At 35.7% G+C, this 14345-nt stretch overlaps 1 protein-coding gene across 1 annotated transcript in view; it reads left to right on the top strand.

Annotated features, from left to right (window-relative positions):
* TAF4B (TATA-box binding protein associated factor 4b) overlaps window positions 1-13638 on the top strand; it is a 125850-nt gene extending 112212 nt beyond the window's left edge. Inside the window, exon 15 of the mRNA XM_038543622.1 lies at window positions 12097-13638. Within this exon, the coding sequence (XP_038399550.1) occupies window positions 12097-12264 (168 nt within the window). The 3' untranslated portion in view covers window positions 12265-13638. The remainder of the gene's footprint in view (window positions 1-12096) is intronic.
* Window positions 13639-14345: the final 707 nt, after the last annotated feature.

Raw genomic sequence — 14345 nt, 5'->3', positions numbered from 1 at the left:
TCTTATCATATGCTATGTTATATGGTGGTCACTTAGGAACTTGATGGTAAACTATACAATTGAAAGCTACAATCACAGGCCTTTGCAACTCTATTCACAATTTTGGAAACTTATTTATGAACAAATTATAAAAAACAGTTCAGGCAGAAGGCACATTTGTGGTACGTACTTGTGTTATTTGATGCTGGGTGTATTCTTTTATGCTATCTGGAGGGGAAGAGTTAAGCAGAAATTTATCCAGCTGTAGCTACCTTTGCAAGTGATTAATTCAAAAGCTAACGGCATTTTCATAACAAGACAAATGTTTAAAAATCAGTAGGAGATGATTCTGAATCCATTACCACTGATTAATAAAAATAATAAATATAAAAAAATCATAGATATATGATTAATTTTATAACGAATTTTAAACTGTTTTTCAAATGGTTGTGCCATTTCACACTCCCTTTAGCAGTGTACTTTTATTTTCATGATAGTATATTCTGGAAGGACAGAACGTTTTAACTTTGAAGTATAACTTACCATTTTCTTTTATAGTTACTGCTTTCTATATCCTAAAAAAAAATATGTAACCATAATTTTGAAGATTTTTTTGCTAGAAGCTTTACATTTTACATTTAAGTATTTTATCTTAATTTTTATGTCTGATCTGAAAGTTAGGGGTTGAGCCTAATTTTTTAATATATAAATATCTTGTTACTCCATCCCATTTATTGAAAAGACTTACTCCATTTATCATGACTTAATATTTAAAATCAATTAACTGTATATGCAGAAGTGCATATTCATACTTTATTCTGTTGATCTGTTTTTCCATACTTATGCCAATACTACAGTCTCTTGCTTACTGTGCTTACTAATAATTTTGAAATCTGATAGTCGAAATCCTCCAACTATGTCCCTTTTCAATAGTGTTTTTGACAATTCTGGGTCCTTTGCATTTTCATATGAATTTCAGAATCATCTTGTCATTATTAGAAAAATGTAAATATGAAAAAAAAAAAAAAGAAAAATGTAAATATGTATTAGGATGGCATTGAATCTGTAGATCAATTTGTAAAGAACTGACATCTTGACAGTATTGAGGCAATATGAGCTTTGTATATCTATCATCTTTAACTTCTCTCTGCAGTGTTTTAGCTTTCTCTTTAGAAGTCTTTCATGTCTTTTATTATATTTACATATAGATACTATTTTCTTGATGCTATTGAAATGGTATTTTTTAAATTATGCTTTTCAGTTTGTTGCTCATATAGCAAGTCTTGTATCCTCTAACCTGCTAAATTTATTTAGTTGTTCTGGTAGTTTTGGGTGTAAATTCCTAAAGAGTCACTGAACAATTATGTTTACAAATCAAAATAGAGTCCTTCTTTCTTTCATTTATTTTTTCTTGCTAACATCCCCAGTACTGTCTTGAATAGAAATGGTAAGAGTGGACATCCTTGCCTTGTTTTTGAGTGTAGGGAAAACGTACTCAGTATTTAACCTTTAAGTATGACTTTGGGTGTAGGTTTTTCATAGAGGAAATTCTTCTCTTCCTCATTGACTAAGAACATTTATAATGGTGGGTATGGAATTTTGCCAAAGCTTACGTGAATTTATCTGATTATCATATGCATTTTCTCCTTTATTCTCTTAATTTGGTAACTTGCATTTGTTTTTAAATTTTAGCCAGCTTTTTAATTAAGGGATAGATCCCAGTTGGTCACAGTATAAAATTGATTATACATATTCCTGGGTTCTGTTTGCTATTCATTCATTTTGTTTAGTATTTAAAAAATATATATGTTATTTATTTATTCATGAGAGACACAGAAAGAGAGAGGCAAAAACACAGGCAGAGACACAGGCAGAGGGAGAAGCAGGCTCCATGGAGGGAGCCCGATGTGTGACTCAATCCTGGGAGCCCAGGATCACGCCCTGAGCCAAAGGCAGATGCTCAACCACTGAGCCACCCAGGTGTCCCTGTTTAGTATTTTTGTATCTGTGTTCATGAATGATACTGGTCTATAATTTTATTTTGTTATAGTGTCCTTGTTAGTTTTTGTTTGAGTTATGCCAGTGTTCTTTCTTCCCCTTTTTTTTTTTTTTTTTTTTTTTATCTTTGTCTAGGATAGGTCTTATTTCCTCCTTAAATGTTTGATAGAATTTACCAAGGAAGCCATCTGAGCCAGGAGTTCTCATTGTGCAGGAAACTCAAACTAGATTTTTCATTTTGTGTGTGTGTTAGTATTTGAAAGTTGTGTTTCTCAAAGAGGTTTTGCATTCATCTAGGTTGTTGAGACATTGACAAAATTATTCATTGTATCTGATCGTTGTCTTTTAATGTCTTTTAATGATGAAGGTTGGGTATACATTTTTATTCTAATATAAACATTTAGTGTTATAAATTTCTGGTAGTTTGTGGGAGTGAAGCTAAAGAAGAAAAGTTCTGATATGTTAGATATGTTGTGTTTTTATTATTGTTAAGTTAAAAAATATTTCCTAATTTCCTTTTTTGGTATCTTCTTTGAAATACAGACTGTTTAGAAGTGTGTTGTTTAATTTCAAATATTTGGTGTTTTCATTATGGTTAAGAATACATTCTGTGATTTCAATCCTTTGAAATTTATTGAGACTTGTCCTAATATATTATATATCTTAGGAAATATTCTCTGTGTGCTTGCAAATGATAAGTGTTCTTTAGTAAGTTGAATGAAATATCTATAAATCTTCTATATCCTAACGATTTCTTTTTTTTTTTTTTTCTTTTTTTTTTTTTTTGGCTGCTTGTTTCTTTGGTTACCAAGAGACGTTTGTTTGTTTTCTTTTTTTAAAAAACTATGGTTGTACATTTGTCTGTTTCTATTTGTCAATCGTTGTTTCTTTTATTTAATGGTCCTATTATTAGGTATAAACACATTCTGTCTTTCTGATGAATTTACCTTCTTGTGTCATTGTGAAATTTTTTTTCCTTTCTGGTAATATTCCTTGCCTTAAGGTCTTACATTGTTTAATATTATTATAGCCACACCAAATACTATTATCCTTCATATTTGCATTTATCTTTTATCTTTTTCTGTCCTTTTACTTCCAGCCCATCTGTGTCTTTATTTAAAATTGGTTTCTATGAATAGCATTTAATTGAGTTCATTTTGTGTCCAGTCTGAAAATGTATTTGGAGTGTTTAGTCCATTTACATTTAATGTAATTTCACTGTGATTGAATTTGGGTCTATCATCTTGTCATTTATTTTGTTTGTCCCCTTTGTCATTTTGTTTCTCCTTTCCAGTCATCTTTGGAATTAATTATGTAGTATTTAGTGTGATGTTCTATATCCTCTGTTAGCTTTTAACTATCCTCCTCTTTTATTTATTTTTTTAATGGTTACTGTATGTATCCATTAAAAGGCATAGTAGTATTTAGTGTGATGTTCTATATCCTCTGTTAGCTTTTAACTATCCTCCTCTTTTATTTATTTTTTTAATGGTTACTGTATGTATCCATTAAAAGGCATAGTAGATATCCTTAACTGACTGCACCTAACTTTGAATTAATACCACTTCACATAAGATGTGAAATCTTTTAACTGTGTAATTCCATTACACAATTCCCTCCCGTCCTTTGTACCATTGTTATCACCTTTTCTACTTCTACATATGTTTTATTTTTTATTTTTTTTTACATATGTTTTAAACTCTAGCATATTGTCGTTATTGGTCATGATCTTTTAAAGAGTTTATGAAAATAAAATAGTTATTTATTTCTACCATTTGTAATATTTTATTTTTCCTATAAATTCATATTTCTTTGTAATGTCATTGTCCACTAGTCCTATGCAACTTACCAACTCTAGAATTACCGTAGTTTTAAGTAAAGCTACTGTTAATACTTAAATATAGTGGTAAATTTACCTTTAGTTGTTGTGAGGCACAACAACCTTTACTGATACTGTTGTAGCTTTTCTTAACATAAAGTCCTCCAAGGATAAAATCAAAGCTGATTGTGAAAGAAAAAAAAAGTTAACGGACAGTCCTTTGAAGTTTTCATAAAATAATAGATTTGAGTTTGAATTTTCAGAGACTTTGTAAGTGTCTTAATTAAAGATTCAAGAAAATAACTGCAGTGTTAAAAGGAAAGTTATTACATTTCAGAGTTGATTATTTGGTAACGTATTGTTCTTGTCTGTTGTATTATTTGGTGAGCTGAAGCATTTTCTATTTGCAAGGAGTGACAAAAAATAGCCTTTTGAGCAAATTCATCTGGTGGCAGCTTGGTGGGGATGAGTGTGTGAGATATGTTATTAGGAGGCTAGGTAATACTTAAGAACAGGCCATCAAAGGACTTTACATTTTCTCCCAGATTTATTTGACTTAAAGCGAAGAATAACAGCAGAGTCTTGATTATAAAGCCATACTATGGCTCATTTTCATTGTTAATTCACGTAAGCGATGTTATCGGGTGACATAGACACATGATCATCTGTGACACTGAATGGATACCAGGTAAGTGACAGACGCTGTATAAAATACTCACAGCTCCAAAGTCCTTCCCCTCTAGCAAGTGAGAAAGTTAAAGTGGTACTTGCATTATGCTGAATGCATGTGACAGAAGAATGAAATTCAGAGTACTACTGAAGTACACAGTACTGGCACCTGGTCCAGACCTGGGCTAAGTTTGAGTTTCTAGTGCTGGGGAAACAGGTATCTGAACTGAATTTTAAAGAACTTAGTAAGGTGATGTTACTTAGTAAGGTGATGTGATATAAGGATAGGACAGAGAGATTGGAAATGAGTTCAGAAGGAGAGAATTACCTGTCTTGGAGCAAAGAAGAAAAATATACTCTATGGCATGCTTAGTAGTTTGGGACAGAAAGAAGGAAATGAAGATGAGACTGGGTAGAGCTTTTGGTATGCTCATGGTTGACTGTGTATGTCATGCTCGGATACTTGGACTGGGTCCTATAGATTTTTAGCTACTAGAGCATTTTGTGCAGGAAAACAAGTGTTATCTGGTTCTTTATAATTTCAAAAAGATCATTCCCATTCCAGTGTGAGCAGTATTAATACTGGAACTAGGGAAGTTGCTTAAGAAGGTTGTTGAAGTAATGTAAGCGAGAGATAATGGCAGTGAAAATACAGAAAGAAACAGATGGGGGCAGCCCAGGTGGCTCAGTGGTTTAGCGCCGCCTTCAGCCCAGGGCCTGATCCTGGAGACCCGGGATCGAGTCCCACATCGGGCTCCCTTCATGGAGCCTGCTTCTCCCTCTGCCTGTATCTCTGCTTCTCTCTCTCTCATATGAATAAATAAAATCTAAAAAAAAAAAAAAAAAAAAAAAAAGGCAGCAAATGATTTGGAAACTGTTAGGAGGTAGAACTGATAAGTTACAGATGGAATGTAGAGGAAGAAAGAGTTGAGGATGACACCCAATTTTCTGGCTTGGGCATTGGTGGTAAATGGTATTACCATTCCTTTAAATAAGAAAAAAGAGGAGAAAAGAATAATGGTTTGAAACATGAGGAATTTAGGATACATCCAGTTGGGGACTTCATTAGGAAATTAAACAATGGGGTCTGAATTTTAAGAAAGCATTCCTTTGGAGATAAAGAAGGGGGATTGTCATTAGCACATAAGAACCGGGCTTCTCTTTGTATCTCTCCTAATTACACAACTAGAATTAGAACTAAATGCCCATGATTACATGTCATATCAGTCTGTTTAAACATACTATTTCTACAAAATACTTTTGAATAATAGATATGTAGAAGTAACAAAATTCTAGGGCAGAATATAACATGTAGGGTTGTCAATATTCAGAAATGACCTAAAAGGGATAAAATGAAGGTGATAAAAGCGGGAGCTCTGTTGCTTCAAAAGTTCTTCTCGTTGACCAGCAGAGGGCACTCAGTCCTGAAGCTCAGTATTTTTTGCTCTGTGCTGCCCTAAAGGCCTGGAAGCTCACGTCTTTCTAATATAGATTTTTATTGCTCTTGTTACATAAGGCCATGCTGCCAGGATACTTTTATTTATCCTTGCTTTCAGGACTTCAAAGATACTTGATTTTTTTTTTTCTGGAACCAGTCTTCATTGTACCCCCTGTTCCCATGTCTATTCCTTGTTTCTTCCCTGAAGTGTAAGACTTGAGTGATCACATTAAGAGCTGCCATGATACATGGGGTTAAGATAAAATCAGGTGCAGGGCCTGAGAAATGTGACGAATCTTTGCCTCTATTAAAATGTCCAATTTTTGTTTCTAGTTAATTATTAGGATTCAGGGACATCTTTGTGTTTTGTTAGTTTTCTGATCCAGGGAATAGAATGGAAGAAGTTGACATTAGCTTCTAGAAACAGTATTGATAAGCCTGGTTGGGTCTGTAAAGCATCAAGCTCCTTCAGTATTTGATTGGAGGAGCCTATGAAAAACTTCCTGGGATATATATTTTTTTGTCCACCTACCACATGTCTGAAATGCCCATTAGTCTTTTTTTTTTCATTAGGCATTCAGAGCTCCACTAAAACTCAAAGATTTCACTGGAAGGAACAAAGTAAATGTGGTAGGAGAAATTATTTAAGTTAGCTAGGAATTAAATATGGGCAGGAAGTTTATTATAATTAGTTTTAACTAGGGAATGTTAGGAAAGATCTGGAACTAGAATCATACTGTTTCCTGTTTATAAACCTTCAAACCTTCCAAATGACTAATGAATTACTTTATTATAAGAAGTGCTGGCATTTAAGAATGTATACTATATGCCAGGCATTGTCCTCATTTAAATCTCAAGACAACCCTATGAGATAATTACTATTAGTGTCCCTGTTTCCCTATTTTCCAGATTAGGAAACTGAGTCACAGAGAACTTAAGTAATTTGTCTGAGGTTGCTTATGGAGGAGACAGCCAGTACTCACTGCTGTTCAATCTTCCTATCATATGCTGCCTAACACAGTTCCTTGCCCATAATAGATGCCCAGTAACCCAGGTAACTTTTAAACTGTATCAATGTGCGAACCAGCATGAAGCTGTGTTGCAGTGGATGGCAGCTTTTAGAAGAAGCCCATACAAAGTTACTGCAAACTTCAGCAGGATTCATGAAGCCCCCGGGCTCATAAGGATGTTATTTTTGCTTTTCAGTTACTATGGCAATAATAGAATTTAAGGAAATGTGGGAAAAAACGTAGATAAACTTTTTATTTTTTTTAAAAGATTTTTATTTATTTATTCATGAGAGACACACAGAGAGAGAGAGAGGCAGAGACTCAGGCAGAGGGAGAAGCAGGCTCCATGCAGGGAGCCCGACGCGGGACTTGATCCCGGGACTCCAGGATCAGGCCCTGGGCTGAAGGCGGTGCTAAACCGCTGAGCCACCCAGGCTGCCCTTAGATAAACTTTTTAAAGGTTTTATTTCACAGCACCCATTCCATTGACTTAAGAGAATAAAAATTCGGATAACTGGTTATTTTTAATTAGTGTTATTCTTAAAATGGAGTTATTTCTCTGAAATTGGTAACTTACAGCATTCATTTTTTTCTTATTAGAGAAGAGTTCCTCAAAATAAAAGTAAGAAACTTTGTTCAGTAATATAACTGAACAGAGTAGTGAAGGCTAACTTAATTGACCTAGCAGTAGTAGAGTATGTGAGCATTTAGGTCTAATTGTGATTTCAAGAACATCTGTTTTGCACTTGGTAACTGAATTGTTTCTTTCATCTTCTTTGACCTTTCTCTTCCATTTTACCTCTTTTCATCCAGGTGAAGAATCCAAGTTAAGGAATATCTTCATGTAGAAAGATGATTGGGGGAAATAACCCTATTTCAGAATGAAATAGTATGTTGTCACAGGGTCTTCCCCCTCCCCCCCCCCTCTACAAATTCTGGTCTCTTAACCACATTAGTGTTCTTTGGCATTGATAATGTAATGTAACCAGAAATCAATCCTGAACAACTTTGGGAAAGGGACTTGGTGAGGTGGGAGAAAATTAAAGCGGATGGTGAAAAGGCAGGTTTGAGTTTTTATGGCTTTAAGTTATATGTGCATGATCCATCCACTCTTGACCATGGATAATTGAGCAGTAGCTGATTCTGGCCAGGTCATTGTGAAACTGACAAGTCAGACAGTAGGCATCCCCAAACCATAAGCATAGGGATAAAAATGCTATATATTTGTATCCATGTTCAAGAAAGATTGACTTTCTTAAGTGTGTCGCTATTTGGGAGAAGAGGATGCTATCACCTTTGTAAAGTTGTGAATTATGAAAGACATTTCTGTTGGGTTACTGAATATCCCTTGGGGTTTGTTTCATTTATAACATTGCCTCAGGCCCTCTGCTACATCCTGTTGGAATGACCTTCTTTTCAACCCCGTGCTGGCAGCTGTAATATGGCTCTTTCTCCTGAATCCTTTTGGCTTGTCACATGACAAACATGAACTGTGACCCCTTTGTTCTTTTACCCAGATGATTCGGTTTCTTTAATTTTTTTTTTCGGTTTAACATTTTTGCCTTATTTCCTTTTCTCTTTTTCCCTCTTTGCTCCCTTTTTTATTTCCTACCTAGACAAAGGTTTTTGTGGGTTTTTGGAAGTACCTTGTTTTTTTTTGTTTTTTTTTTTGTTTTTAATTAAAATGTAACACTGATGCAGAAAAGCACACAAATCAAAGCTCACTGAATTTTCATAGCACAAGCACACTCATGTAGACAATACTCCAGTCAAGACAGAGAACGTCACCAGAACCCCAGATAACACTCTTCTCTACTTCTGGTCACTACTCCTCCCGCAAGGGGAACCCTTGTCCTGACTTCTGTAGCTCTGAACTTTATAGAAATGGAATCAAACTGTATGTGTTTTTACATTTGGATCCTTTCATTTAGCATTTTTGTGATATTCATCCATGTTATCAATTTGTTACTGCTGCATAGTATTCCACTTGTATGAATACTCCACAACTTATCTATTCTAAATGGGCATTTGGATTGTTTCTCGTTTTGGACTACTATGAATAATCTTGCTAAACATTCTCATACATGTCTTTTCAGTGAACATATGATACAGTTCTGGGTATTTGCATAGAAGTGGAATTGCCAAAGCATACTGTATCCAGCTAGCCATTTAATTTCAAAAGTCATATAAAACACCAAATGACTGATTTTAGGCAAACTCTTGGTACAAAACATTTGTAAACAATTATCAATTCAGCTTTAGTGTACTGTATCTATTTTTTGGCTAAGAAATGTGCCTCTATTTAAATGTATTATAGTTTGGGCAGCCCTGGTGGCGCAGCGGTTTAGCGCCACCTGCAGCCCAGGGCGTGATCCTGGAGACCCTGGATCAAGTCCCACATCGGGCTCTCTGCATGGTGCCTGCTTCTCCCTCTGCCTGTGTCTCTGCCTCTCTCTGTGTCTCTATGAATAAATAAATAAAAACCTTTAAAAAAAAAATAAATGTACTATAGTTTAAAAATAAAGTAAATGTACTATAGTTTTACATAGATAACTCCTATATAGAAAAAGAATTGCTACTCACAGCCCATAATGTGTTTTATTAACACTCTTCCCAATGTATATTTTTTATCCAGTTTTCACAAAGCTGAATTGGCCAGTCCATTCTGCAAAAATCTCATGAAAAAACTGTGCTGGTGATAATTTACAGTAGTTAAGATTACATCTATGTGGTAACATTAACAGGGAAGAGGAATGTGCTAGTGCTTATCTCCCATGCTTAGTCGAACTTACAAAGGCTGACACTTGTATTTGTACAAACTGCATTCATTATTAAGAACCTTGCAAAAGTGGTAAGAGACTGGCTCTATACCATAGATGGGCTCCAGGCAACTGTGCAGCCAGAGAGTAATGTTTTGTTTTTGTCCTTTTTTGTTTGTTTGTTTAAGATTTTTTTTATTTGACAGAGAGCGCACAAGCAGGGAGAGGCTGAAGCAGACTCCCCACTGAGCAGAGAGCCTAATGCAAGGTTCCATCTCAGTACCCTGAGATCATGACCTGAGCCAAAGGCAGCCACTTAACTGACTGAGCCACCTAGGTATCCCTCTTTTTGTCCTTTCTAAAAATATGGATTTTCCAAAATTTGTTTCATGGACCCTTTTGAAGTTTACCTAATGAGTATAGAAATGTGATTGTGATATCATATTCCCTCCAAATTGCAAAGCATCTTTCAGGGAAATTTTATTTGACCATCAGATAACATGCCCCTCAGTCATTCTGTGAACATGCATGGAATTAAGTTGACTTGTTTGGACCATGGTGTTATTGGAGACCTTAGAAAGGATTTCTTTCTCCTTCAGCAAAACAAAGCAAAACAAAACAGAAATGTAGAGGGAATAATTAAAATTTGATGGTTATATAAATATAGTTATGGAACCACAAGATTTGCTTCTCACGTTAGGTAAATATCTTTCCTTATATGCGTCTTTTAGAGGGTGAAAAGAGGGCTACCAACCCTATCATGTTTTTGCAAACAAAGTGTTTTTGTTTTTCTTTTTAATTTTTATTTATTTTTATGATAGTCACACAGAGAGAGAGAGAGAGAGAGAGGCAGAGACACAGGCAGAGGGAGAAGCAGGCTCCATGCACCGGGAGCCCGACGTGGGATTCGATCTCAGGGTCTCCAGGATCACGCCCTGGGCCAAAGGCAGGCGCTAAACCACTGCGCCACCCAGGGATCCCCAACAAAGTGTTTTTTAAAAAGGAGAGAATAAAGTATTTCACTTTTACAAAATTATCTTTTGTCTGAAAATTCTGTACTTTCCAATCCTTCTGATATTTTTTAATACTATGTGTAGGGATGTCTGGGTGGCTGGTTGAGCATCTGCCTTTGGCTCAGGGCATGATCCCAGGGCCCGGGGATCAAGTCCCACGTTGGGCTCCCTGCGAGGAGCCTGCTTCTCCCTCTGCTTATGTCTCTGACTCTCTCTTGTGTTTCTCATGAATAAATAAATAGAATCTTAAAAAAAAAAAAATGCTATGTGTATTTTTAGAAAACTGTCTTAGTATAGGTATACTGGGTTTCGTTCATTTTTGAATGATATATAGAGCCACATTGGTTGATAGTCTGTCTTCTAAAAGCTTATCTAGTGGGTATGTAGTAGTGGTAGTAGGTTATACATATTACTATAGTATAATGTAAGGTAATTGCTACAGTGAGAATTCCTTTTGGGGGGTAAGGTAAGTAGACCCATTTGAAATGGGTTCTTTAAAAATGAGTAGATTGGTCTTAAATAGCCTTTTGCTTATCTTTACCTGTTGGCCAGTGTTAAGATGTTTTGTAAAGGAGTGGGAAGAGAGCCTGTAGAGAAGCCATGTGATGTTGTACCTCATGCGGTAGATAATATAGCACAGTAACTAAGCGTGCTCACTTCAGATCAAATTCGAAATTGAGTCCCAGTTTAGTTTTGCTGTATGACTTTGAACAGGCTTCTTAACCTAAGCTCAGTTTTCTCATTTGATAAATGGAGACAGCACCTGTGTAACTTGCTGCAATGTTAAATGAAAGAAAAGCAATCGTGTGTGGGAGGTGATTCACATAGGTGTCAATATAATGGGTGCTCAAGGTAGCTACTCTGGATAGCAACGAGCCATCAAAGATATTTGAACCACATAATGGTGGGATATGAACCATGTAAGACTTTTTCTTTTATTTTTATAATTGATATACAAAAGGCTGCACACATTTAAAGTATACAGTCTGATAGGTTTTTACATACACGTATGAAATCATCACCACAATTGAAATGACCACATCCATCACTCCCAAAGGTCCCAAAACTTTTGTCTAAGACCTGTAAAGAAGAAAGTCTGGCCTTCAAAATCCACAGCAAAGAATGTTGTGAAGTAGAGTCTGGGAGTGGAGAAATCAGTTAAGAGGCTGTGGCTATGGTCCAGGTGAGAGAGAGGGAGAATGAATGAGGTCATGAACTAGGTGTGGCAGCAGTTGGCCTCCCCCAGGAGATGGGGTTGCTGGGGGACAGGATTGAGCCTGCTGCATCTTGTATTCTTTCTAGCACCTTACTCAGTAGCCAGAGGCTAGTGAGCTCTTCCATTCTGAAGACCGTTTTTCCCTTTATAAAAGATTGCTTACTTTAAACTTTTTTCTCCGTTTATTCTGTTTAGGGCTTAAAAGACAATCTTCTTGCTTCTGGAACGTCCGGCCTGACAGCCACCAAACAGTTGCTTCGTCCAAGAATCACAAGAATTTGTCTCAGGGACTTGATATTCTGTATGGAACAGGAAAGAGAGATGAGGTATTCTCGAGCTCTATACCTTGCCCTTCTGAAGTGACCGCTGCACTCTCCATCCAGATCCTTGCTGTTTACTGCCAAAGAAGACATAAAGAGCATTGTTGCACTCTCCTGAAATTTCAGTTTCTGGAAAATAATCACTAATAGGGAACACCATTGTTTACAGTTATAAACTTTTATTAAATCTTACTTATACATCCCATGGGGTTCTTAATGATTAGAATTCAACTTTGTCTTCTGGAAATTGGTTAATGAAATACAGTTTATACAGGCATAGGTTTCTGTCTACCTGTGCATTTAATTACAGCAAGTTAAGGCCCTGTTTGATACCACCTGTTTCATTTGCCAAACTGTTAACAGGTGAGGTGACTTTCCCTAATACAGCCTGCATTAAGATGCAGGGAAGGAAAGGAAGAATCACTGCTTACCAAGCAAACTGTATTTCATCCTCTGCTAAACCTGTCTTAGGTTTTCTGGGCTGGGATCAGAAGCCGCCTAGCTAATTGTGACAGTCACCTTCTGTAGTTGCAGGTGACAAGCCACAGAGTACAGTCTGTGGTGACTGGTCAGCTGCGTCCCAATGTTGTCAAAACTGAGACAGATGGGGATAGTGTGTGCCATATGCTGCTTCTGATAACTGAGTGAGGGGACATCTTTGTCAGGGAAACTGTAAAACGGGAGCTGCTGATATACCTCACTGAAAACTGGAAAAGGTGGGAAGTATTGGAAGGAATGAAGGGACATTGCATCACCCTGAGGAGGGGAGAGTGAAAATGGAATCCCAGAGCTTGAAGTGTGCTGTGCATGCTCCCTCCATTCCAGTGGTGGAATTGGAATGCCAATGCAGCTGGTACGCATTTTGTTGACAGGACAAAAATCACAGTCCAACCAAAAAGGAAAATGTATCAAACATTTTCAAATTTGCAGTATTTCAAAAGGAAGAAGTTATTTTTTTTTCTTTTGTGTATTGTTTTAAACCTCAAGAAGGATAGTTTTGTAAAATCTTTTTCGTTACTGCAAGTTTTAAGCATCTTGTTGCATTTCAAAAATCCTAATTGATGATTAGAAATTTTTAACAATAGGACTCCATTTTGATTCAGTACTCAAAAGGTAAGGTCAGCATCTCATTGTTGGAGATCTTTTCTCTAAATGTATTTTGAGAAGCATGTCATATATATATGTGAAATATATATATATTCATCGGAGGAGGAACCTGATGTTTTGTAAAGCAAACTTGTTTGTTTGTTTTTTTTAATTCTACCTTTGTGGCACATAGCTGGTGAAAAGTAGTAGCTGTATTTAGAATCACATACAGAAAGAACCAGTAAATCCTCCGGTAAGGTTGTAAAAAAAAAAAAAAAAAAAAAAAACAAGAAAGCTGTGCTTTTTAAGAAAAGAATTCAGGGGAAATAAACACACCTCCAGTATGTTACTCCTCATCCTATTCTTCCCATCGGGACTGTACGGCCATATTCTCTATGGTAATAAATGTTAAATTGGCCACATTTTTTGTTTCAGCAGTTATTATGTAAAATGCTATAAATTATGTATATGTTAAAAAGAATACTTTCAGAAGAGATCTATACCTAAAGTTGTTTTTGTATATTTAAATGCTTAGCTTTATTTTTTTGTAAAGTGCAGCATATTCCCATATTTGTGTATAATCTTATTGATCAGATGTTTAAAATTATTTCAAATACTTCATTAAAATAATTATTTTATTATAAGAATAACTTTGGTCAGTCCCTGACTTTGAAAACCAGTATCTTTAGTAGTAGGCCCGCACAGCTGGGGTTGGGCAGCAGATCTTTCTTGGCTCTGATTGTTACTTACTTACATTGGAGTATCAGCATTTGGATTCCAGAACCTAACTTCAAATCCAAGTTACTGTATCACTTTCTTTGAAATAGTTGTGAATTTGCATGCTATTTGACTCACAAAGAAAGCTAAGTATATTTATTACAAAAGCTTTTCTTGGCCCACCAGGATTTTCTTACTAAAGTATTCTTTTTCAAGATTTATTTTTAATATATATTTTTAAGCTTTGTGTCATGAAATATATCTTACACACAAAAGAACAAATACAGTGTATCCAAACTATTCTTCCGCTCAGTTTGCAAA

Source organism: Canis lupus, chromosome 7, assembly GCF_011100685.1.
Source record: "Canis lupus familiaris isolate Mischka breed German Shepherd chromosome 7, alternate assembly UU_Cfam_GSD_1.0, whole genome shotgun sequence".
In the NCBI taxonomy this organism is placed as follows: Eukaryota; Metazoa; Chordata; class Mammalia; order Carnivora; family Canidae; genus Canis; species Canis lupus.
This window is presented reverse-complemented; position numbering and strand designations above follow the sequence as displayed.